This window comes from Drosophila virilis, chromosome X (assembly GCF_030788295.1).
Source record: "Drosophila virilis strain 15010-1051.87 chromosome X, Dvir_AGI_RSII-ME, whole genome shotgun sequence".
NCBI lineage: Eukaryota > Metazoa > Arthropoda > Insecta > Diptera > Drosophilidae > Drosophila > Drosophila virilis.
In genome coordinates, this window is record NC_091543.1 from 3,404,910 (window position 1) to 3,425,054 (window position 20,145).

Here is a 20,145-nt window from a genome sequence, read left to right on the forward strand (position 1 = left end):
GCTGTTGTTGTTGTTGTTCTTCTCGCAACAACAGCAACAAAAATGTGACCACAATTTTGTTGTGTGGCGGCTGCCAAACAAAGTATTCAGCAAATCGCCGCAAAACCACAAAAATGCCATCAAAATGAAACGTATAAAAAAAATCAAGAGTTAACCAGAAAAAAAAAGATGCCAAGCAGCAACAGCAAGCTGCCTGAAACAACGACAACAATAAAAAAAAATCGTTTGAGCGTGTGCAACAAATTAGGCACAAACCAAAAATAAATGCAAAAATAGCAGCAACAACAGCAACACGTAATGATAAATTGCTAGCGAGCAGCAGCCGCAGCCACAACAACAACAACACGCACACACAAGCTAACAATTGCAACGAGAACGCTTCTCAACACACACAACCACAAACACACACACAGGCACATAGACACACACACACACACGCAGCGCACGACCCGTAAAGCGAGCTGCGCATGCGCAGCACTTGGCTATTGCTGCCGTGCCGCCGCGCATGTTGCTGTCGTGCGCTGCACTTGCAGGTGTTTTCGCAGCTGCTGCTATCACAACACACACACACGCACACACACACACACAAACAGACACAAGCACACACACAGTCACATTTGGGCTCGTCTTGACCCAGTTTGTGTCCACACAGGCAGAGAAGGACGACGACAACAGCAACAGTTGCTGCCGCTGCCGTTGCTTCTGCTGTTGCTGCTGCCAACACCTTTCTTTCTACGCTTGCACATTGATTTGTTGACTTGACTTGGAATGCGGTCAACTGGCAAACGGCTGCAGGCAGAACCACAGCAACAGCAACATCAGCAGCATCGCTTTGGTCAATGTCGCTGCTGTCGATTGCTTTTGCTGTTGCTGTTGCCGTTGCCGTTGCTTGGCCTTGCTTTGCTTTAGCGGCAATCAAGCGTTTCCTTTGGCGGCAAAAGTGCCGCAAAATCGTATCGAACCTGTTATAAGCTAGCTCTGCTCTAAGTCCCCAATCTCTCCCTCTCTTCCACTCACTGACTGGCTCCACTTTCGAGCGAGACCTTGTCAACAGTTGCCGCAGGTGAAAGATGTTGCTGCTGTGACTCCGATGCTGTCATTGTCTATTGCTAGTTCTTAGTCCCTCTCTCTCTCTCTCTCTCTCTCTCTCTCTCTCTGTGTCTGTGTGTGGAGCAGCGTTTTATATAACTGTTTAAGTTTGAAATATTTATTGTTGTTGACTTCGTCTGGCCGCCTATGTTGCTGATGTCCGTACCGTTACATAAATGCCTGCGAGTAGACAACAGACAACAGACAAGAGAAGACGCAGCCGGTCGAGTCAAGTCAACCCATGTTTATTTAATGCGCTTAACAGCTTTTAGCTGGACAACGACTCGCAGACATGCTATAAACAGACCTCCCCCTCCTCCCACGAACGTCTCCCTCAATGTCTCAATTCTGAACTTGAGCGGAAGTACAAATCAAAAGACTTAGGCAACGAACTTGCAACTGCTGCATTGCACACAAAACCTAAAAAGCCGCTTGCGAAATGCCTTTTAACAAGCTGCCGCTAATTTTAAGCCCGCCAGGCCAAATGCAGCAGCAACAGCAGCAGCAACAACAGCAACAACGGCAGCAACAACAGCAACGGCGGCAACAGCAGCAACAACTTCTAACTGGGTCAGGCAGCGTCTGCTTCAAGAAGCGGCTTAAATGAAATTCTCAAAAACCGGCCAAGTGAAGCAACGCGCCAATTTATGTAAATCCAAAACCAATCAGCCTCAAACGGCAACAACAGCAACGGCAACAACAACAACAACAACAACAACAGCAGCAGCAGCAGCAACAACAGCAACATCAGCTGCCTCATCATTATGATCATTATGAGCGCTGATAGGCTAACGGTTTAAACCGTTTCTGATTTGACAAACAACAGCAGTAGAGGCAGCAGCAGGGGCATGGGCAGCGGCAGCAGCTGGGGCAGCATCAGAGAGGAAAGACAAAGTGTGTAGCTTAGACTTAGCTTTACAAAATTGTTTTTTATATATTTAAATACCCTGTAGCCATAGGAAACAGCTCTAAAACAAACAAAATAGCAGCCATTCATATTCCACTCGTAAGTCATTTTTTACCAAATAATTCGGGCTTCGCACAAAGAATCTTGTCCATAAATAAAACTTTAGAAACTAAACATTGTTATACAAGAGGCTTATCTTAAGACTTTACTTAATCATTTTCATTAGCTTCTTATGAGAATAATAGAAAAGTATTCGAAAACAAGAGGTATCTGGTTGGGCATGCCTGACTATGAGATGAGTAGAGGCTGACAGTTATAAATATTTTAGCTTCCTTGCACATTTGCTTAGCTTCGGTATTTATAGTCCGATCTAAGTTTTATTTTCATGTATTTTACTTTTGCTTAACTTTTAAATTATTTTTTGAAAATTTGCTTTAAAGTAGCTTAAGGAAGTACAAGAACACAACGCAGCTTCCTTTTTTTTGAAGCTTCGGTTCAATTCCACCTGCTTCTCCTTCTGCTACCTTCAGCCTGTTGCACACATTGGCACAAAACTAATATGCTCCGCTTTCCACGGCTAAGGCAGAGTTTGGGTAGAATATCTGTATTGCCATCTGTCTACAAGGTATCTGCTATTCGCGTATGCTCGCATTTGTTTTGCTTTGCTTTTATGTGGCGGCAATGCGCCCGCTCAGCACGATATCTAAAAATTAGTTGGCCCATGAATCATTGCGGCGAACAAGTAAAGACCTGTTGCCCCCCGCCCCTGGCCCCCTGTTGTTGCCCTTGTGCCCCCTGTTGCCCCCGCCCCTGCCCCCTATTGCTGGCCGTTGCTGCTGGCTAAGCACCGCAGACTTTGGGCAGCCCGAAAAGAAAAAGGGAAAACCTTTGTAATGGGCGCATCTTTTGGACACGCAGCGCTTTTCACTCGCTGCTGCTGTTGTTGTTGTTGTCGTTGTTGTTGTTGTTGTTGCTGCTGTTGTGTTGTTGTTTTTGCTGCTGTTGTTGCTGCTGCCGCTGAACTATCTCAATTGGGTCATCAGCCAAGGCAAATGTTTGCTTTCCTTCTTGCCGCACTTGCACTTTTCAATTTCGTAATTGAACCAAGAAGAAGCAGAAGCAGTAGATGAGGCAGATGAAGAAGAAGAAGCAGCAACAGCGGAACTGTAACTTCTTCTTTAGCTTCTTCTTGTGCAGCAGCAACCGAAGCGTGGGCGTTGAGCAATCAGCGCATGACGCGACCTACTGCAACTCGCACAACTGCTGCCCAACTCGACCCGACGCCCCCCCTCCTTCCCAAGCCTTCTCCACCCAGCCCATCCTACCACTGGGCATATCAAATTAGACGTAGAGTTGAGTAAAGTTGGGCGGGATCAAATGCTGCGCCCAAAACGAGCTGACAAATTCTCACGCAAACTGAAGACCAGAGCGAAGAAAGAGAAGCTAATTGCGGGGCGCTTGGCAACAAAAGACCTTACCGCAGCCCCAACCCTCCCCGTCCCCCTCTAGAGGCAATTAGGTTGCATTTCTCTTATTGTTGTTGTTGCACTTGTCGTGCATTTAAAATGATATTAAGCGGCATACGCAAATTGTTGTCGCCGTGGAATTCGAATTGTTTTACGACTCTTCTGCCTCAAGTTGCGTCTCACAATTTTTGGTTGCGAGTAGAAAGCGTCGTGCAACCGGCAATTAGCGTGCCTGGTGAGGGGCACTCCAGTCAGGGGGGGTCGCGTGGGGATGCCTGGACAATTGCTTAAGCCAAGCAGCTGCTTATTAGAGTCTAGTCCATTCGGCAACATTTGCCTGGAGCTTACAGCTCAGCTGAACTAGTTCTTCGGACCATTCGGTTCATTTCTGTGCATGCAACGCACAATGGTTTCCTTAGCTACATTAGCTATTCACATTGGCTTCAAGCTTCGTTTGCCCTCTTGCAACTGGTTCTTTAGCTGAGCTTTGTATCTCGGAACTAGTCCCAGCTCCGATAGTGACAACTTCTTGCATAAATGATTAGTTTAACAATTCGAGCCAGTTCGCCCGTTCCTTCAGGACTCATACTCTAGCTCGGAACTAGTTCTAAAGCTTTGGAACTAGTAAGCTTGGAGCTTGTTTAACTTTCGAATGCTCATTTTTGCAATTTTTCAGTTCTGTACCTGACCTTAGTTAGCTGCTGAACTAGTTTATTTGAACATTTGGTGTTGCTCTTCAACAATTGTCAGCTTTTTCAGCCCTTTTAGCTATATTTACTGCTTGACTTGTCAGTGAACTAGTTGTTCTAAACCGAACTAGTTCATCTTGCTGCAATTCACTTGGCGTTCAAGTCATTGAACCAGTTTTGGCTGCTCGCACAGTTCATTGAACTAGTTCCACACTAATTGACTGATCAGCGCCCATTCAATTCACATGCAATTAACATTTCACCTGCGCTCGCGAAAAGAGCACAACACAGCAACAATACAACTTGCCTGCCAGCACACCCTTGCCCTCCTCGCTCCACCCCTTCCACACCCTACTGCACGTGCCCCCGCAACACAGCAGCTCGGCGCATTGTTGGTGGCCTTGCTGACCCGGCTGGACGGCGCGCGGCTCTGCGAAGCTTTCGCTTTTTCGTGTGTGTGCGTGTGTGTGTGTGTTTTCTTGGCTCGATGAATGCTTTTTATCTGTAAGTTGTTTACCAAACCCTACCCTCCCCTTACATATACTCCTGCTGTGGCCTGCTCTTTGGCCAGTCTTTGTGTAAACAATTCGATTTCTGAACAACAGCAACAGGCGTTGATGGGCAATTTGTAGCAGCAACAAAAGCAACAGCTGACTGCAAATTATTAATGTTATTTTATGGCTCATTACGATTATTAACATTATTATGTTTATTATGAATTATATACGAAGATTTTAAATGCCGCGCACACAATGAATATGCCAAGCATCAAAAATGTTGCTGCGTCTTTTGAACAAATTGCTCTGGTTGTCACTGGCCACAAGTGTGTGTGTGTGTGTCTGTGTGTGTGTGTGTGTGTGTGTACATATAGTTATAGCTTTATATGCGGGCTATCACTTTCACTAGGTTGGCGCACGTAGAAAGCCAAATGAAAGCAAAGCAAAGGCAAAAAAAAACGAAAAGCAAACAACAACAAAAAAAAAGCTGACAAACAAAACGTTGCACGTTGCGGCAGGTAACAAAAACAACAACAACAACAACTTATGCTTATACCCTATATAGCATATATATGCATATATATAGGTAAATATATATATAGATATGTATATATAGTCAGCTAGGCGACCCGCACACAATTGCCATGCTTGGCTGACGCCTTGGCTCAACCTTTTCCTTAGCTCTCTTTGGGCAGCAGAGCTCGCCAGTTCCAGTTCCAGTTCCAATTTCTTTTTCGGCTCGTCTCAGCGCACAGCGTGGGAGTTACGCCTCACCTCGCCTCGCCTCTTCCTCTTTCGCTGCCCTCGCGGCGCGCTGAAACTGAAATTGAAAATTTTCATGAACTTGATTTCTTAATTTCTGACTCCGGCAATTGCAATTGTCTCCCCGTTTTATATATACATGTATATTTTCTTGTTTTTTTTTTCCTGCTTGATTTTCTGCTTTATTTATTTTCTTTTTGTGTGATGAATTTAAATTTGGCTGCACTAATTTGATTAGTGCCGGTCGCAGCAATTTGTAGACAAAGCAGAGGCAGCAGCAACAGCAACAGGCAGCAGCAACAGGTAACAGCAACAGCAACAGGCAGCAGCAACATGGGGCAGGCAACGGGTAACCGTTATGATGAAATTGCTCGACATTGATTGTATAAGCAGCGGCTGTCTGCCACTTGCAACTGGCCATAACACGCCAGCAATTGTTGCTGTTGTTGCAGCTGCTTGGCTCTGGTTGGAGTTGCTTGGAAAGTTGCATTGGTCAAATGATGCTGCAGTTATTCGAGCATTTATGGCATGACTGAATGCCCAAGAGTGTGCACAGTCTATAAAGCAAGCGCTGCCTAATGATCTGCCAGCTGTGTGCAGCATGAAATGACATACATAACAACGACAGCAGCAACAACGACAGCAGCAACAACAGCTCAGAACTCAAGCTCAGAGTCTGTGTCTGGGGAATGATAATGTTTAGCTTGGAATTTGCTGCCGACACGACAGCAACAGGCGGCAGCAACATCAAACTGACTCACATATGGAGCAGCAGCAGCAGCAGCAGCAGCAATAGCAACAGCAACAGCTACAGCAGCAACATCATGATCTATGGCCAGCGGTCAGCAGCAATTCACATCCGAATGATGAACAGACGCCGCAGTTTGCCGTCGCCGTCGCCATCGCCATTGCATGACATGCAAATGCGCCTGGGAACTAGCTAAATTGAAAATATAATCACTGAAAGGCAACAACAACAACAACAACAACAGCAGCAGCAGCAACAACAATTGCCAGATATTTGATTTAGCATACGATACGTTGTTCGCAAATCTCACAGATTTAAAGATATTCAGTTACCTTAAGGTTGCAGCGAGGTGCGGCGCAAGTAACTAAGGTTTTCTTTCTTTAAGCGAGCAGCAATTGTACCCATGAATTTTAGCCAGAAATAGCCTCTATATATATATATGGAAAACTGTTTGTGATAATTGCTCGACTTAGCACTTAATAGCGAGCACCAGAAACAACTCAATTTTGCAAAAAAAAGTTTCACTTTTTGTAAGTAAAACATAGATAAATTCCACAATATAGTGTGGAATTTAGGTGGAAAACTATTTCATGCGTAATTCACACCTGATTAGAGACAAGTCATATACAGTATACTTGCACATTGCTTATAGTACACAGAAGCCGTTTAAGTAGCTTTCTATATCTGCCGCCATATACATAAAATCGATAAATATCGATTTCACATGCAGATTTCTGTAAGCATATCTGCTAAATAGATATGGAATATGGCTAGTGGGAGCTGTTTTTATGAGCTAGAGACTAAAAGCTTATAGTAATTATACGATATATTTCAATATGTTGCTTATTATCGACAAGTATCGAAATTACGCCAAGGCCTGATATGCTAAATATCTGGTATTACAATCGATAAATATTGATGGAATGTGGCTAACGGAAACTACAGACTACAATTTCAAAGTATTTATTCTATATTTGACAATATGTAGTTTAAAATCAATAAATATCGTATATATACGTGTATATCGATAAATATCGATGACACAACTAATTTCTTTGGTATATATAGCAAATATTTATATAGTATAGCTAGTGGAAAATATTCTAAAGACATAGTAGTTGATATGTATTTCTACGATATTTGCCTACTTGATGCTTGAAATCGATAAATATCGATTGGGCATATCTCATAAATTATAAGAGCTAGACGCGCCGAATTTGTTAGGTAGGCTTGCTTATAGGTCCTGACTTTTTAGTCCGACTTTTTCACACACTCCCTTAAATATATGGAAGAGTGTTGCCTTAAAGGAAGTTTGCACGCCACGTACAAAATTCTTAAGCTTTTGTCCGAGCCAGAGTAGAGTATCGCACAATCAGAAGCATTTTGTTACCTTATGCTTGACAGCGATTGTTGTCGCTGCTGTTGTTGTTGTTATTGTTGTTGTTGTGGACTTTTTCTCACGCTTTGCATTGACAGCAATTGCAGGCAGGCAACAGCAACAACAGAGGCTGAGAACATTTTGCAATGCCGAATGCTTTGCATTTTTGAGGCGTTTTGCCAACGCCAACAAGCAAGTTAACAACTTGGTGTCCAGCGTGCAAATGCAAACTGGAACGGAACTTGCTTAATTGCCCAGTCGAAAGCCATTGGCCAGCTAGTTGGCCAGTTGACTTGGGAATTTGACAGGCTGTTGGCCGACAAATGTCGACATTGCCGTCGAAATATTATGAGTTGTCCGCCAGAGAGTTGCCCGTAGGATTCGAATTGAATCGCGCGTTTTTCTTTTGTGCAACTGCAATCATAATTTCCGGCTCGAAAGGTGCTCCAATGTATTTCCTAATCTCCATTGAAATGTTACTTTATTTGGAATTTTGAAAATGTCGCATACGCTGGGCTGTATTCGTACATATTTCACGTTCTGTGCTGAGTTTCAGCTTTTGATTGTTATGCATAGTTCAAGTATATTTCTTGTATTTTATCAACAATTAATTCACCCGTTTTCTACCCTGGTGCTTCCATTTCCACTCATAGAAGTGGATTTGCAGTGCTCGTGAAATAAAGGGTGTTATGAAAGTCTGCTCTCTTTTGTCGTGCAGTTCTCTGGAACTAAGCTTAGGCCCTATAGCTAAAGAATTTCAGTAGAGCCTGGCCTGGAATTTTGAGACTGGAAATCCTGAACACTAGGGCCAACTCTTCCAGCGCGAATCGTTAGTACTATAGCTTACAATTATATGCATGGCTGGGAAGATAGTTCAACTTGGATGCTAGCGCTCATCCAAATTAAGAGCTCACTCAGTTGTTGTCTGGCCAGAGGCCAATTCGCAGCGCTGATTATTGATGAATTTTTAATAGGCGGTTAGAAGTTCCCATGCATAAATGCATATTAATTTATTAACAAATTTCACTCGAAATATTTACAAAAATTAACTAAAACCTCTCTCTCGCTCTCGCTCTCTCTTACAGATGGGGACTGCAGTTTTCCGGGCTCGCCGGCGCACAGCAGCGTCGTCTTCTCCAGCGCGAACCTGACGCAGGGCACCGTCGCCTCCTACAGCTGCGAGCGCGGCTTTGAGCTGCTGGGACCTGCGCGACGTGTCTGCGACAAGGGCCAATGGGTGCCAGAGGGTATACCCTTCTGTGGTAAGTAAACCAAAACAGAGACTGCTCGACTGGCAGTCACCCTGTAAACAACAAAATCACAAAATCACATTTGGCTTCGGCACATTCCACTTTTATGACTGACCCGGGTTTGCTTCTAAAAGGGTACGACTAGCAGATACCCTTTTTTAAGATATCAAGATGTTTTAAGAAGCCAAAACATATATTGTGACTGTTTTGAATACTGTCCAAAAGAAATCTTCTGTTCTACTCTCAGCATAGTGCACATTCGTTCGTGACCAACAACGGAATGTAAGCACGACTAGCAAAAACCCTGTTAGCGCAAACAATATGCTCAAACACATAAACATTGTAGGGTATTTATATAGGGTATTTGGGTATCTTCCCCTACTTATTCAATCATTTCCTTACCCACATCAAATGGGGACAGGGTATTGAAAAGTGTCTGCAGTAAACAAAAGACTTAAGCCACAAACTTGCCACATTTAGTGCTCACTACGTGGTATTTATATAGGGTATTTAGAAGTTAGCTTTTCTATCTTTTCCTGCACCACACCAAATAGAGGGTATTCAGAAGTGCCAGACGCAAACAAAAGACTTAAGCCACAAACTTGCCACATCCAATTGGCCAGTTGAGCATTTTGTAGAGTCAATTAGCACCTTCAACTAGGTAGCTGCTGAAAACGAAGGCATGTGCTCTCCATATGTGCACAACAACTTTCACCACGAACAACGACAACAACAACAACAAAACGACGAATCGAACGTTCTCAATGATACACGCGCCATCGGAATTCCAATTTCAAACCCGAATCCCAGATCCGAAAACCAATTCCAAATGCAAAGTTGTCGTGTGGAGTTGCCAAGTGAAACATGATTAACACGACGCACAATTTTGTGTGCGAGTGTGTGTCTTCTCGATGAAAGGCGGAACACACAGACACAAAAAACAACAAAAAAGCGTACACAAAAAAAAAATGCGAGTTGAGAATTGAACGCAACGAATTGACCCACATTTTTGGTGGTTCGTTTCGTGTTCGTGTTTGTTTTTTTTTTCTCTTGTGGCTCGTCTCAAACACCACGGACAACATTTAAGATCTATAAAAAAAATAATGTTCTAAGTGATTTACCAAGTGGAGTTGACTTGACAACAACTTCCGCCCGTTAGGCAAACAACGTGAAAATTGATTGACAGAAGCGGTTCACGCAAATCGCATTGAAATTGAAGCTAAATAGAAAACATGTCGAAATTGAATTAAAAATTGGATTTTTTATGCAGAGAAACCAAATTTTAGTTAAGTTCAAATTCAATTAACATTTGTTTTGAAACTAAAACAAAACAAAGTTGAATTGACAAAGATTCGGAATCGCATGCTGCACTTCGGTCTTGAATGAGTCTGTCTGAAGTAACAGCTCAAACAGAAATAGTTCTTTTCTAAACATCGTTTAGCTACGCCCACGCGACTGCAAACTCGTTTTATTCTCTTTTCTTTTCACGGATTAGTTTGCATAACTGTTTCGGGGCATATTTTGGTCATTAGTCAAACCAGTTTCGAATTGACTTACAACTGTTTTGTAATAGATACGATTCAACCTGCCTGCCTGCCTGCATGCCCAACCCGAATACCTCCTCAGTTGCGCAGTTCTTTCTATTCAACTGGGAAGAACAATTAATACCTGACTAGTAAATGCACCTGCGAAGAGCTATCAAGGCTGCCAGTCGAAGAAAACGCCGCCGGTTTGACTTTTGGTTTGAACCAATGAAAAAATGATGATACAGTCTGAAGCCCGCTTTTTCACATCTATGAATCGATATCTTCATATCTACTTCCATTTTGATCTTGGGTGGGATCGATCAAATTTATCGATAACTAAGTGAAGTTCGTAAATATTATGCAAAGCTACACTTGATAATTATATTTGCATAAATCTCTATCCTTAGCTTCGAGTAACTAATCGATAGTCAACAACATTTATCGATAGTCAACTACATTGATCGATAACTGAGGCAACTGCTGATGCATGTTAGGGCTCGATGTGGCCGGGCTTAATGCTGATGTGTACACTTGATAGATACTTCTGTATTAATATCTATCTGAGATCGAAAACTCGATCGTCATACTCGATTATAAGAGAGAGCTATGGATGAGGCTTATGGCTCGTAAATACAATCCTGTTGGAGCTGGTATTCACACTTGATACCTGAATCTTATTCAAACGATCTGTCTATACCTATATCGAGATTAATTAATCGATCTGCGACACAATTTATCGATAACTTATTCAATGATGCATGGTTTATACAAGAATAGAACAGAATTGCATTTGAATTCTTCAGTCGCAACTGGTTGGGATTAGGTTGAGGGTCAGCTGAACATGACTTGGTGTGCGTGTCAATTTTGTCGCCAGCTACTACGGTTCGGGAATAGTTCGAAAAGCGTTAACGGTTTTTGTGTGTGTTTTATTTTTTTTTTGTTGTTGAATTACGGCTGTCACTGATTTTCGAGTGGCAAATTGCGCCCTGCAGACAAATTGTCCGAACTGAATGATGATGGCAACGAACAGCCGGCGGTACGAATCGTAAGTTTCATTGATTAATTGAACAATGAAGAATTGAAAGAGCGTAGCGCAAAATTGAATGTGCCGATGATTGGGATACGATGACGCAGCAGGCGGTGGCGCGCACAACTGAATAGTTGAGAGCTCAAATCAAATGGAAATTGAAGATTGAAGTTCGAAAATTGAAAATTGTAACAGAAATAGTAACAGGAAAAAAAGTGGGCCAGTTCAAAGCCATTTGTCACAGAGGGAAAGCATTTAAAAGTGAGGTTAAAGTTGAAACTGAAACTGCGAGGAGACAGCGAAATTGAAAGGCTGAAATCGAATTGAAACAAGAAATTGGAGAACTAGAACCAAAAAAACGACGGAGTTCACTGCGTGAAGTTAAAATAAATGGAAAGGTATCAAAATTTATTGTGGAAACTTTCAATTAAAAAGTGATTTGGATAATGCAGATTGAAATTGAATTTAAATCAAATTGAAATTGATTAACATTTGAATTGATACTAAAAGTTGATCTAATTAAAATATAATTGATGAAACCAGCTTATTTCAAGTCAGAAAAACATAGAACAAATCTGTCAATTGAAATATCGGTTGAAATTGAATAAAAATTGAATCAAAATAAAATATATATCGAATTACAATTTAAATAAAATTAAATAAATATAAAATTAAATTGAACTAAAATTAAGTTAAATTGAAATTGAATTTAAATCAAATTGAAATTGAATAGAAATTGATTTTAAATCAAATTGAATAAATGCTTTATTCAATTTGAATTAACATAAAATAAAATTGAATTTAAATTGACTTGAATTGAAAATGAATAATAAAATTAAATAAATAAAATTCAATTTAATTTAATTTAAATCAAATCAACATTGAATTTAATAAAATTGAACTTGAGCAGAAATTTAATTTGAATTGAAACTATATTAAAATTGAATGAAAATGAAAATTTAATCTAATTGAAAAAAAAAATTTATTAAAATTGTTTTAAAAACACAAATGTTAAAGTAGTTGGAAGTAAAATAAATAATAGAAATGGAAACCAGCCAGAAAACTGCAAACTTAACATGAAATTGTAAAAATAATTGTAATTAAATTGAAATTGAATTGAAATTAAATCGCCAATGCAAATGCATTTGTCACAAAGCTGTCCAAAGCCGAGTATCCAATTAAACTTGAAACCTGAAACTTGAACTTGAAGCCGAAATGGAGCTGGAAGTGGAGCCAAGTGGAGGCACCTGCCAGCCAGATAAGCATGGATCAGTGGAAGCAGTTGCTCTGCTCTGTAGAAAGTCAGTTCAAGCCAAAAGAAATGAAGAAGAAGTAGAAGAAGAAGAAGAGGAAGATTTTTTACGATCTGCGATCTGCGATCTGCGATCTGAGAGCGCGTCATGAGCCGCTGCCTGCCTAGCTTTAGAGCTGAGTGAGCCCGAGTGCCTTTTATCCGACAGATGCATCTGATTAATGAATCTCTATGCTGCCACACACACACACACAAGTGCGTAGCAATGTAATTAAGCCCAAGCAACAACAATTACAACAACAACAACAACAAAAACAGTTGAAAGAAAAAGTTGAAAGAAAAAAAAAATATCCAAAATTTCACTTTTGCTTAAATATATATGTTATGCCCTGTACCCATTCAAAATGATCAAAAAAAAATGTTAAAAGCAACATATGAAAATAAGAAAAGAGGCTCAAATTAAGCCCAAAAAGTAGACATATTCAAGAACAGGATCACCATCGAAGTCGATCTAGTTAAGTTCGTCTATCTGTAACTCTGTTCGAACGAATCGATACCGGAAACTAGGAAGAGACTTGACATATTAGATAGATATTCTTTCCATAATATACACAGCATGGGCTTAGAATGTTTCCTCGATATCTTCTAAAATTTTATAAAAATAATAAATATTCATTTTGGGACTAGGTTGCTCAAGCTTAAGTGGAAAAGTATTAGAGCTTTGTCTCTAGCCTCTCGTATAGTCAATAGACATGAAGACACATCTTACATTTTGCAGATATAAACTTGCGCTTTGGTATGCACACAGTTTGCCATTTTAAATCCTTGAAAATATCAAGAAGATCGAACTGTAAACTTCGAAATAGTACAAGGCTGCAAATCTCAAACAAATTCTGGAACCAAAGCAAGAAAAAACAGAGCGAGCTGGTTTTACAGGGTATCCACTGGGTATCTATTGGGTATCTACAGAGTAACTACAGAGTATCCACAGAGTATCCACAGAGTATCTACAGGGTATCTACAGAGTATCTACAGAGTATCTACTAGCTAACTGCAAGGTATCTACAGGGTATCTGCAGGGTATCTACAGGGTATCTACAGGGTATCTTCAGGGCATCTACGAAGCAGATCTATAGGGTATATGCAGATCAGGCACTTCCCAGTTATGCACTCTGAGATATGTTCGCAGTTGCCCACAATTTGTTTGGGCCTTGTAACACTCGCTGGATTCTAGCCGTCCCGCCTCCCGCCCCTTCGCTCAACTAATTGGCCAGTGGAGGTCAGACGAGTTGGCGACTTTGACTTGACAAATTTGCAGGCAGAGAGAACTTTTTTGTTTCAGTTAGATTTGTTGTTTAAATTTGTTCGTTTTGTAGCCCAGAAAGCGTGTCAGGGCCAGGCACAGACTTATGCGGCGCACTGTGCTAGCCCTGGCCAGTTGGGCAGACCTTGTCTTGGCCTGGGAAATGACGAAAAAGAAAAACACGCCAAAAACAATAAGACAAAAGCCTGAAGGCAGACAAAACACTCAATCTGTATGCGAATCTCTCCGAATCTTAACTCTGCAAAATATTTCTCATCTTTGCAGTGCTAAATGTGGCCGCTGGCAAGGCGCCGATGCAAATATCAACGGATGGGGCTGGCGCACCGCAGAAGGCCATCGATGGCTCCACGTCGGCCTTCTTTACGCCGGAGACGTGCTCCCTAACGAAGCCCGAACGCTCGCCCTGGTGGTACGTCAATCTGCTGGAGCCCTATATGGTGCAGCTGGTGCGTCTGGACTTTGGTAAATCCTGTTGCGGTAAGTTCCACAATCAAACATTCCTTGAAATAAGTGAAGCTTTGAGCTTTAAGAGAGCTTTAAGCTTCAGGTATTTCACTATTAGAGTTAAGTACTTTAAAAAAAATAGCTGCCAAGTTGAATTTAAGAAACAAAAACAATTTGAAGATCTTTCAGGAGCTTTATAAACAACTTTTAACTATTAAAAATTTGATTAAGCAAAAGCTGTAAGCTGCTTTTCATATAAATGCGAAAAAAGTTAAGCATTCATTTATTTTGACAAGCTTTAGAAAGAGCTTTCAGTTGCTCACAAAAGAAAAGCTCACAGCATAACCAGCAAAGTTGAGCTTTAAGATTCTAACTGAAGGTTTTCCGCTGCTTTTGAAGCTCTTTTATTTATAGAAAGCTTTATAAGCGATTAGCTGGAATAACTTTGAAATTGAGTGTGTAATTAGACATATTAAAAGCTTCCTAAAAATGAGAAGCTTAGTAAAGTGAAGCTTTCCTGTAGTTGTTCTTAGTTTGGGGAATTATTACTGAAAGAGAATCTGGGAAGAAGATATACTTATCTCGGAAGGCTCAATACTTTTACAGATACGTAACGCTTGACGAAAATATCTTCGAAAAACGGAATAGCTTGCAATATAAGAACTTATTTCGATTCTTCCCATAGAACTTCATAATATACTTAGATGCGAGATCTTGATAGAATTTGGCTCGTGTTTAAGCAGCATAGTTTAGCTTATATGTGAGAGGCTTGGTCAGGATATCTTGGTCAGCAATAAGTTTTTCATGCAGGAAACTACTTTTAGAATTATCGCTCCTACGGCAGATATTCATAGAGCTACGATCAGGTCTGATCTAAGTGCTGCCTGCAACAGATAGATGGATATATTGTAGAGGAGATCGCATAGAAGAAGACAATCGGATCTGGCTATAACGACATAACACATTTCGTGTACACATTAAAATCCACTCCAGTTATAAAAAGGCAGGTTTAAGCCCAGTTCGATGCCAAATTTCAGTTAGTTGCGAAGTTTGTTTTTTTGCAGGCGCTCAGCATTGGGCACGAACTCGCCGGACGGGTTGGCAGGTTGGCAAAGGGTGGGACGAGGTGGTGGACGAGTCAGTCAATGTGTGTGTGTGTGTGTGTTTTTTTTTTCCCAAATGCTTTCACTTGGCTGCAACAAGTTGTGGCTGCCACAGGCCAGAAGAAAATAAAATAAAAATGTTATGTGATTTTCAAGCGGCGGCTCTGTCGCAGGGCCAGGGGCAGAGACGGCGGGACGGAGGCGGGGGCAGGTGCTGGGGCACGAACGGCAGCCGAATATTTATGATTACTTTCACTGCGCACTGAACTTCACTGACCCGCTGCACATGCCGCATGCCGCATGCCGCATGCCGCATGCCACATGCTGCATGCAACATTTGCCACATTTGCCATAGCTGCTCATTGTTTCGTCTTCTTCTTATTGATTTGCAGGCAACAAGCCGGCGACAATTGTGGTGCGCGTTGGCAACAATCGTCCGGATTTGGGCACAAATCCAATATGCAATCGTTTTACGGGCCTACTGGAGGCCGGACAGCCGCTCTTCCTGCCATGCAATCCGCCAATGCCGGGCGCCTTTGTTAGCGTACATCTGGAGAACAATACACCGAATCCGTTGTCCATATGCGAGGCATTCGTCTATACGGATCAGGCGTTGCCCATCGAACGCTGTCCCACGTTCCGGGATCAGCCGCCGGGCGCACTGGCCTCCTACAATGGCAAATGCTATATATTCTACAATCGCCAGCCGTTGAATTTTCTGGACGCGCTGTCGTTCTGCCGTTCGCGCGGCGGCACGCTGATCAGCGAGAGCAATCCGGCGCTGCAGGGCTTCATCAGCTGGGAGCTGTGGCGTCGCCATCGCAGCGATATCAGCTCCCAGTACTGGATGGGAGCTGTGCGCGATGGCAGCGATCGCAGCAGCTGGAAGTGGGTCAATGGCGATGAGCTGACCGTCTCGTTCTGGAATCATCCCGGCGGCGATGAGGACTGCGCCCGCTTTGACGGCTCCAAGGGCTGGCTCTGGAGCGACACCAACTGCAATACGCTGCTCAACTTCATATGCCAGCATCAGCCGAAGACCTGCGGCCGGCCCGAACAGCCGCCGAACTCCACTATGATTGCGCTGAATGGTTACGAGGTTGGCGCACAGATTAAATACAGCTGCGATGCGAATCATTTGCTTGTGGGACCTGCAACACGCACCTGCCTCGAGACCGGCTTCTACAACGAATTTCCGCCCGTCTGCAAATGTAAGTACCCAACAGCAGACTAAGAAGATGATCCGGGCTGGATGCATGAGTATCATGTGGAGACCATAAGAATAAGTACTTATGCCTAAGCCTAGTTGAAAGTCAAATCTTTCTGGATGAGTTCGATGGAACTAAGTTCCAGATTATCGTTTCAATCGTTCCCTTCGATTCTTTTCAATCTTTTGATTGATTGGTGCCCGTTCAATGATTCAGTTAAGTCATTCGTCACTTCAACCATGCACTTCTATTGTTCCTATTAAACGTTCGATTCAATTGTGCAATTCAAACATTCATGTTAGTCATCAAGCATTCGTTTCAATCTTTCCTTTTAGTCGTTCGGTTCAAGAGGGATAGTTTGTGTCAATCGTTAATTTTAATCATTCGTATCAATCGTTCATTCCAATCATTCACTTTCAGCATTTGTTTCAATCGTTCAATCAATTCAATTGCTCAATCCAATCTTTCATTTCAATTGTTCAATTCAAGCATTGCTTTCAATCAATTAATCGTTCTTGTCAATCATTCCCTTACGATCTTTTCAATGGTTCGTTTCAATCATTTCACACATTGATTCAATCTCAAAGAGAGTTAAGTCACATCATACAAATTGTGGGATTAGGGTTAAATTTTCTGAGAGAGTTTTTGAATGGCTTTTGCCTTCGTTTCAGACATTGAATGCGGCCTGCCCGCCAGCATAGCGCACGGCTCCTACGGGCTGCTCAATGGCACCGTCGGCTACCTCAGCCTGGTGAAGTACGCCTGCGACGAGGGCTACGAGATGATCGGACGCGCTCTGCTCACCTGCGACTTTGACGAGCGCTGGAATGGACCGCCGCCACGCTGCGAGAGTAAGTCCATGTCTGTGAAATCCTTGCAACCGACTCATCCTGGCATTTTCACAGTTGTCGAGTGCGATACGCTGCCGGGCAACTATTACAATACGATAATCAGTGCGCCGAATGGCACCTACTACGGCTCCAAGGCGGAGATCAGCTGCCCACCCGGCTACCGCATGGAGGGGCCGCGTGTGCTCAGCTGCCTGGCTACGGGACAGTGGAGCAGCGCTTTGCCGCGCTGCATTAAGCTGGAGCCTTCCACGCTGGCCACGCCCGCCGCACCACCGCTGCCGCCCTCTACGGCTGCGACGCCCGTGCCGCCCTCGTATAGGCCCAAGATCACGGCCAGCACGAGCCGCACGCCCGCCTATCGTCCCTCCTCTTCCTCCTCCAGCAGCAGCAGCAGCAGCAGCAGTGCCACGCCCAGCACCGCAGCCAGCTATCCGCATCCACATCCCAGTCACAGCACGCCGCACGTGGAAATCAACGGCGAGGGTGAGTAAAGACGGAAGCAGAGCATAGCGTAGGTAGATTCTTAAACGCAATCCAATCCGTAGCCGACTCCGAGGAGGACAACATCAATGTGCCCGTGCCGGGCACGGTGCGCGAGGAGTTCCCGCCCCGGCGCACCGTCCGGCCCGTGCTCATTCCCAAGAAGCCGAGCAGCACGCCGGCCACGAGCACCACGCAGCATGCGCCGGCGCCAGTGTCCACCTATGCGCCGACTCCGGCGCGCACGCGTCCCACGCTGGAGACGAGCACGCGAAACACACAGCAGATCATACTCAATTCGCATCCGCAGGATAATGAGATTGCGGACAGCGTCAACATACGACAGAATCAATCGCCCAATGTCAACGTTCCGTTCGCCGTCGACAATCCCGACCGCAAGGAGACCAAAGAGGCCAAACTCAATCTGGGCGCCATTGTGGCTCTTGGTGCTTTTGGTGGCTTCGTCTTCCTGGCCGCTGTTATCACCACGATTGTCATCCTTGTCAGAAGGTGAGTGCCTCTTTCAACTGATAAATAACATACAAACTGATTGAACAGTCTGTTCAATTGAAAATTGAAATTGAAGAACGAAATTGAAAGTCGAAGTTGTAAGTTCAGATGAAAACTAAAATACAAACAGCGGAAATTGAAATCAGAAATTAAATAGAGTTATTAAATGCAGAAATTTCTATAAGTTCAGATTGATATTGAAATTGAATGCAACAGTTGAAAGTCGAAATTGAAAGCTAAAATTGAAAGCTAAAATTGAATGTTAAAATTTAATTTGAAGCTCATTTAAGCTCAATTAAGATCAAGTTACATTAAATGTTGAAATTATTTTTAAATTATGAACTCAGATTGAAATGCAAGTACATTTTTTTAGTAGAAGCTAAAATCAATATTGAAAGCCACAGTTGAAAGGAGCAAAACTCAAAATTGAAACTAAAAATAAATTTCAAGTGTCGTGTTTATAATAGGTTGTGACTGATATTGAAATTGAACTCAAAACCCACAGTAGATGGTAGAAATTGAAAGTAGAAATCGATAGTGGAAATTAAAAGCTTGAAATTGAATGCTAATATTTACATTGAAAGTGATTTTTAGGCGCATTAATTCAAATTCTTACTGAAATCTGAGTTGAAGTTTATTTGTAAGTTGAAAGAAATATTGAAATAGAAAGGTAGTGTTGGAGCTTATATTAAAAGCTGAAACTGAAGTAAAAATAAAACGCAAATTTGAGCTTGAATTAATATAGAAAATTAAGTTGAAATTTAAGCAAGCAGGAAATTACATTTCATTTAATTGAAGACAAAATTGAAATTAAGTAAATGTTTAAATTGAAGTTCAAATTGAAAGCAGACACTATGAGCTGATTCGTATCCATAAATTCAATTGCTGCTTGAAATTGAAATAAGAAATCGGATTGAAGCTGAAATTGAAAGCCACAATTGAAATGAAGTCGAAAGTTGAAAACTGAAATTTGAAATTGAATTAAAATAAGATTAAATTGAAAATAGTTAAAGATTTATCTGAAGCTTAAGATCGACTAAAAGATGAAGATAAAGTCTAAAAATTGAAAATTGAAACGCAATACGATTTCAATAAGCGGAAACTTGTAGATTGAATCTGAGTAAAAGCTGGAAAGTAATACGATGGCTTTAATTTAAGGTGCTTAACATAGTTTTAGGTATTTAATGCCCGCAATTACACCAAAATTTTGACACAAACTATATACCCTTTCCGTGCTGTATACCCTGTATACCCTGTAATTGTTGCTCGCTTCCTCTCTCCCATGTTGTTCCATTGTTTTGTTGTTGTCGTTGTTGTTTGTTGTTGTTCTCTCTCTCGCTCTTTATATCTCTCGCTCTCTCGCTCTCTCTCTCTCTCTCTTTCTCTCGTTCTCTCACCCAGCTGTTCAGCTCGCTCTCATTTGTATATTCGCCCATAAATGTACATACTCAAAAGTAGAGCAGCGTCTCTCTCTCTCTCTTTCGCTCTCTCTCTCTCTCTCTCTCTCTCTCTGCCTTGCACACACACACACACACACACCGACACACACTCTCAAACAGACACACACACACTCACTCACGCATACATCGTTACATCGAAACGCTTTCTCTTTCTTGTTGTACAACTCTCTTTTT

The 20,145-nt window shown here is 42.3% G+C and overlaps 1 protein-coding gene across 5 annotated transcripts in view; it reads left to right on the forward strand.

The window, feature by feature from the left end:
* The window catches only part of LOC6634444 (uncharacterized), a 33,450-nt gene that overhangs the window by 9,741 nt on the left and 3,564 nt on the right, over nucleotides 1–20,145 (forward strand). For all 5 annotated transcript variants that reach the window (XM_002058023.4, XM_032440437.2, XM_070208193.1 and 2 more), the window contains 6 exons: nucleotides 8,622–8,798; nucleotides 14,180–14,392; nucleotides 15,855–16,673; nucleotides 17,342–17,521; nucleotides 17,576–18,004; nucleotides 18,067–18,511. In XM_002058023.4, coding sequence (XP_002058059.1) covers nucleotides 8,622–8,798; nucleotides 14,180–14,392; nucleotides 15,855–16,673; nucleotides 17,342–17,521; nucleotides 17,576–18,004; nucleotides 18,067–18,511 — 2,263 coding nt within the window. The remainder of the gene's footprint in view (nucleotides 1–8,621; nucleotides 8,799–14,179; nucleotides 14,393–15,854; nucleotides 16,674–17,341; nucleotides 17,522–17,575; nucleotides 18,005–18,066; nucleotides 18,512–20,145) is intronic.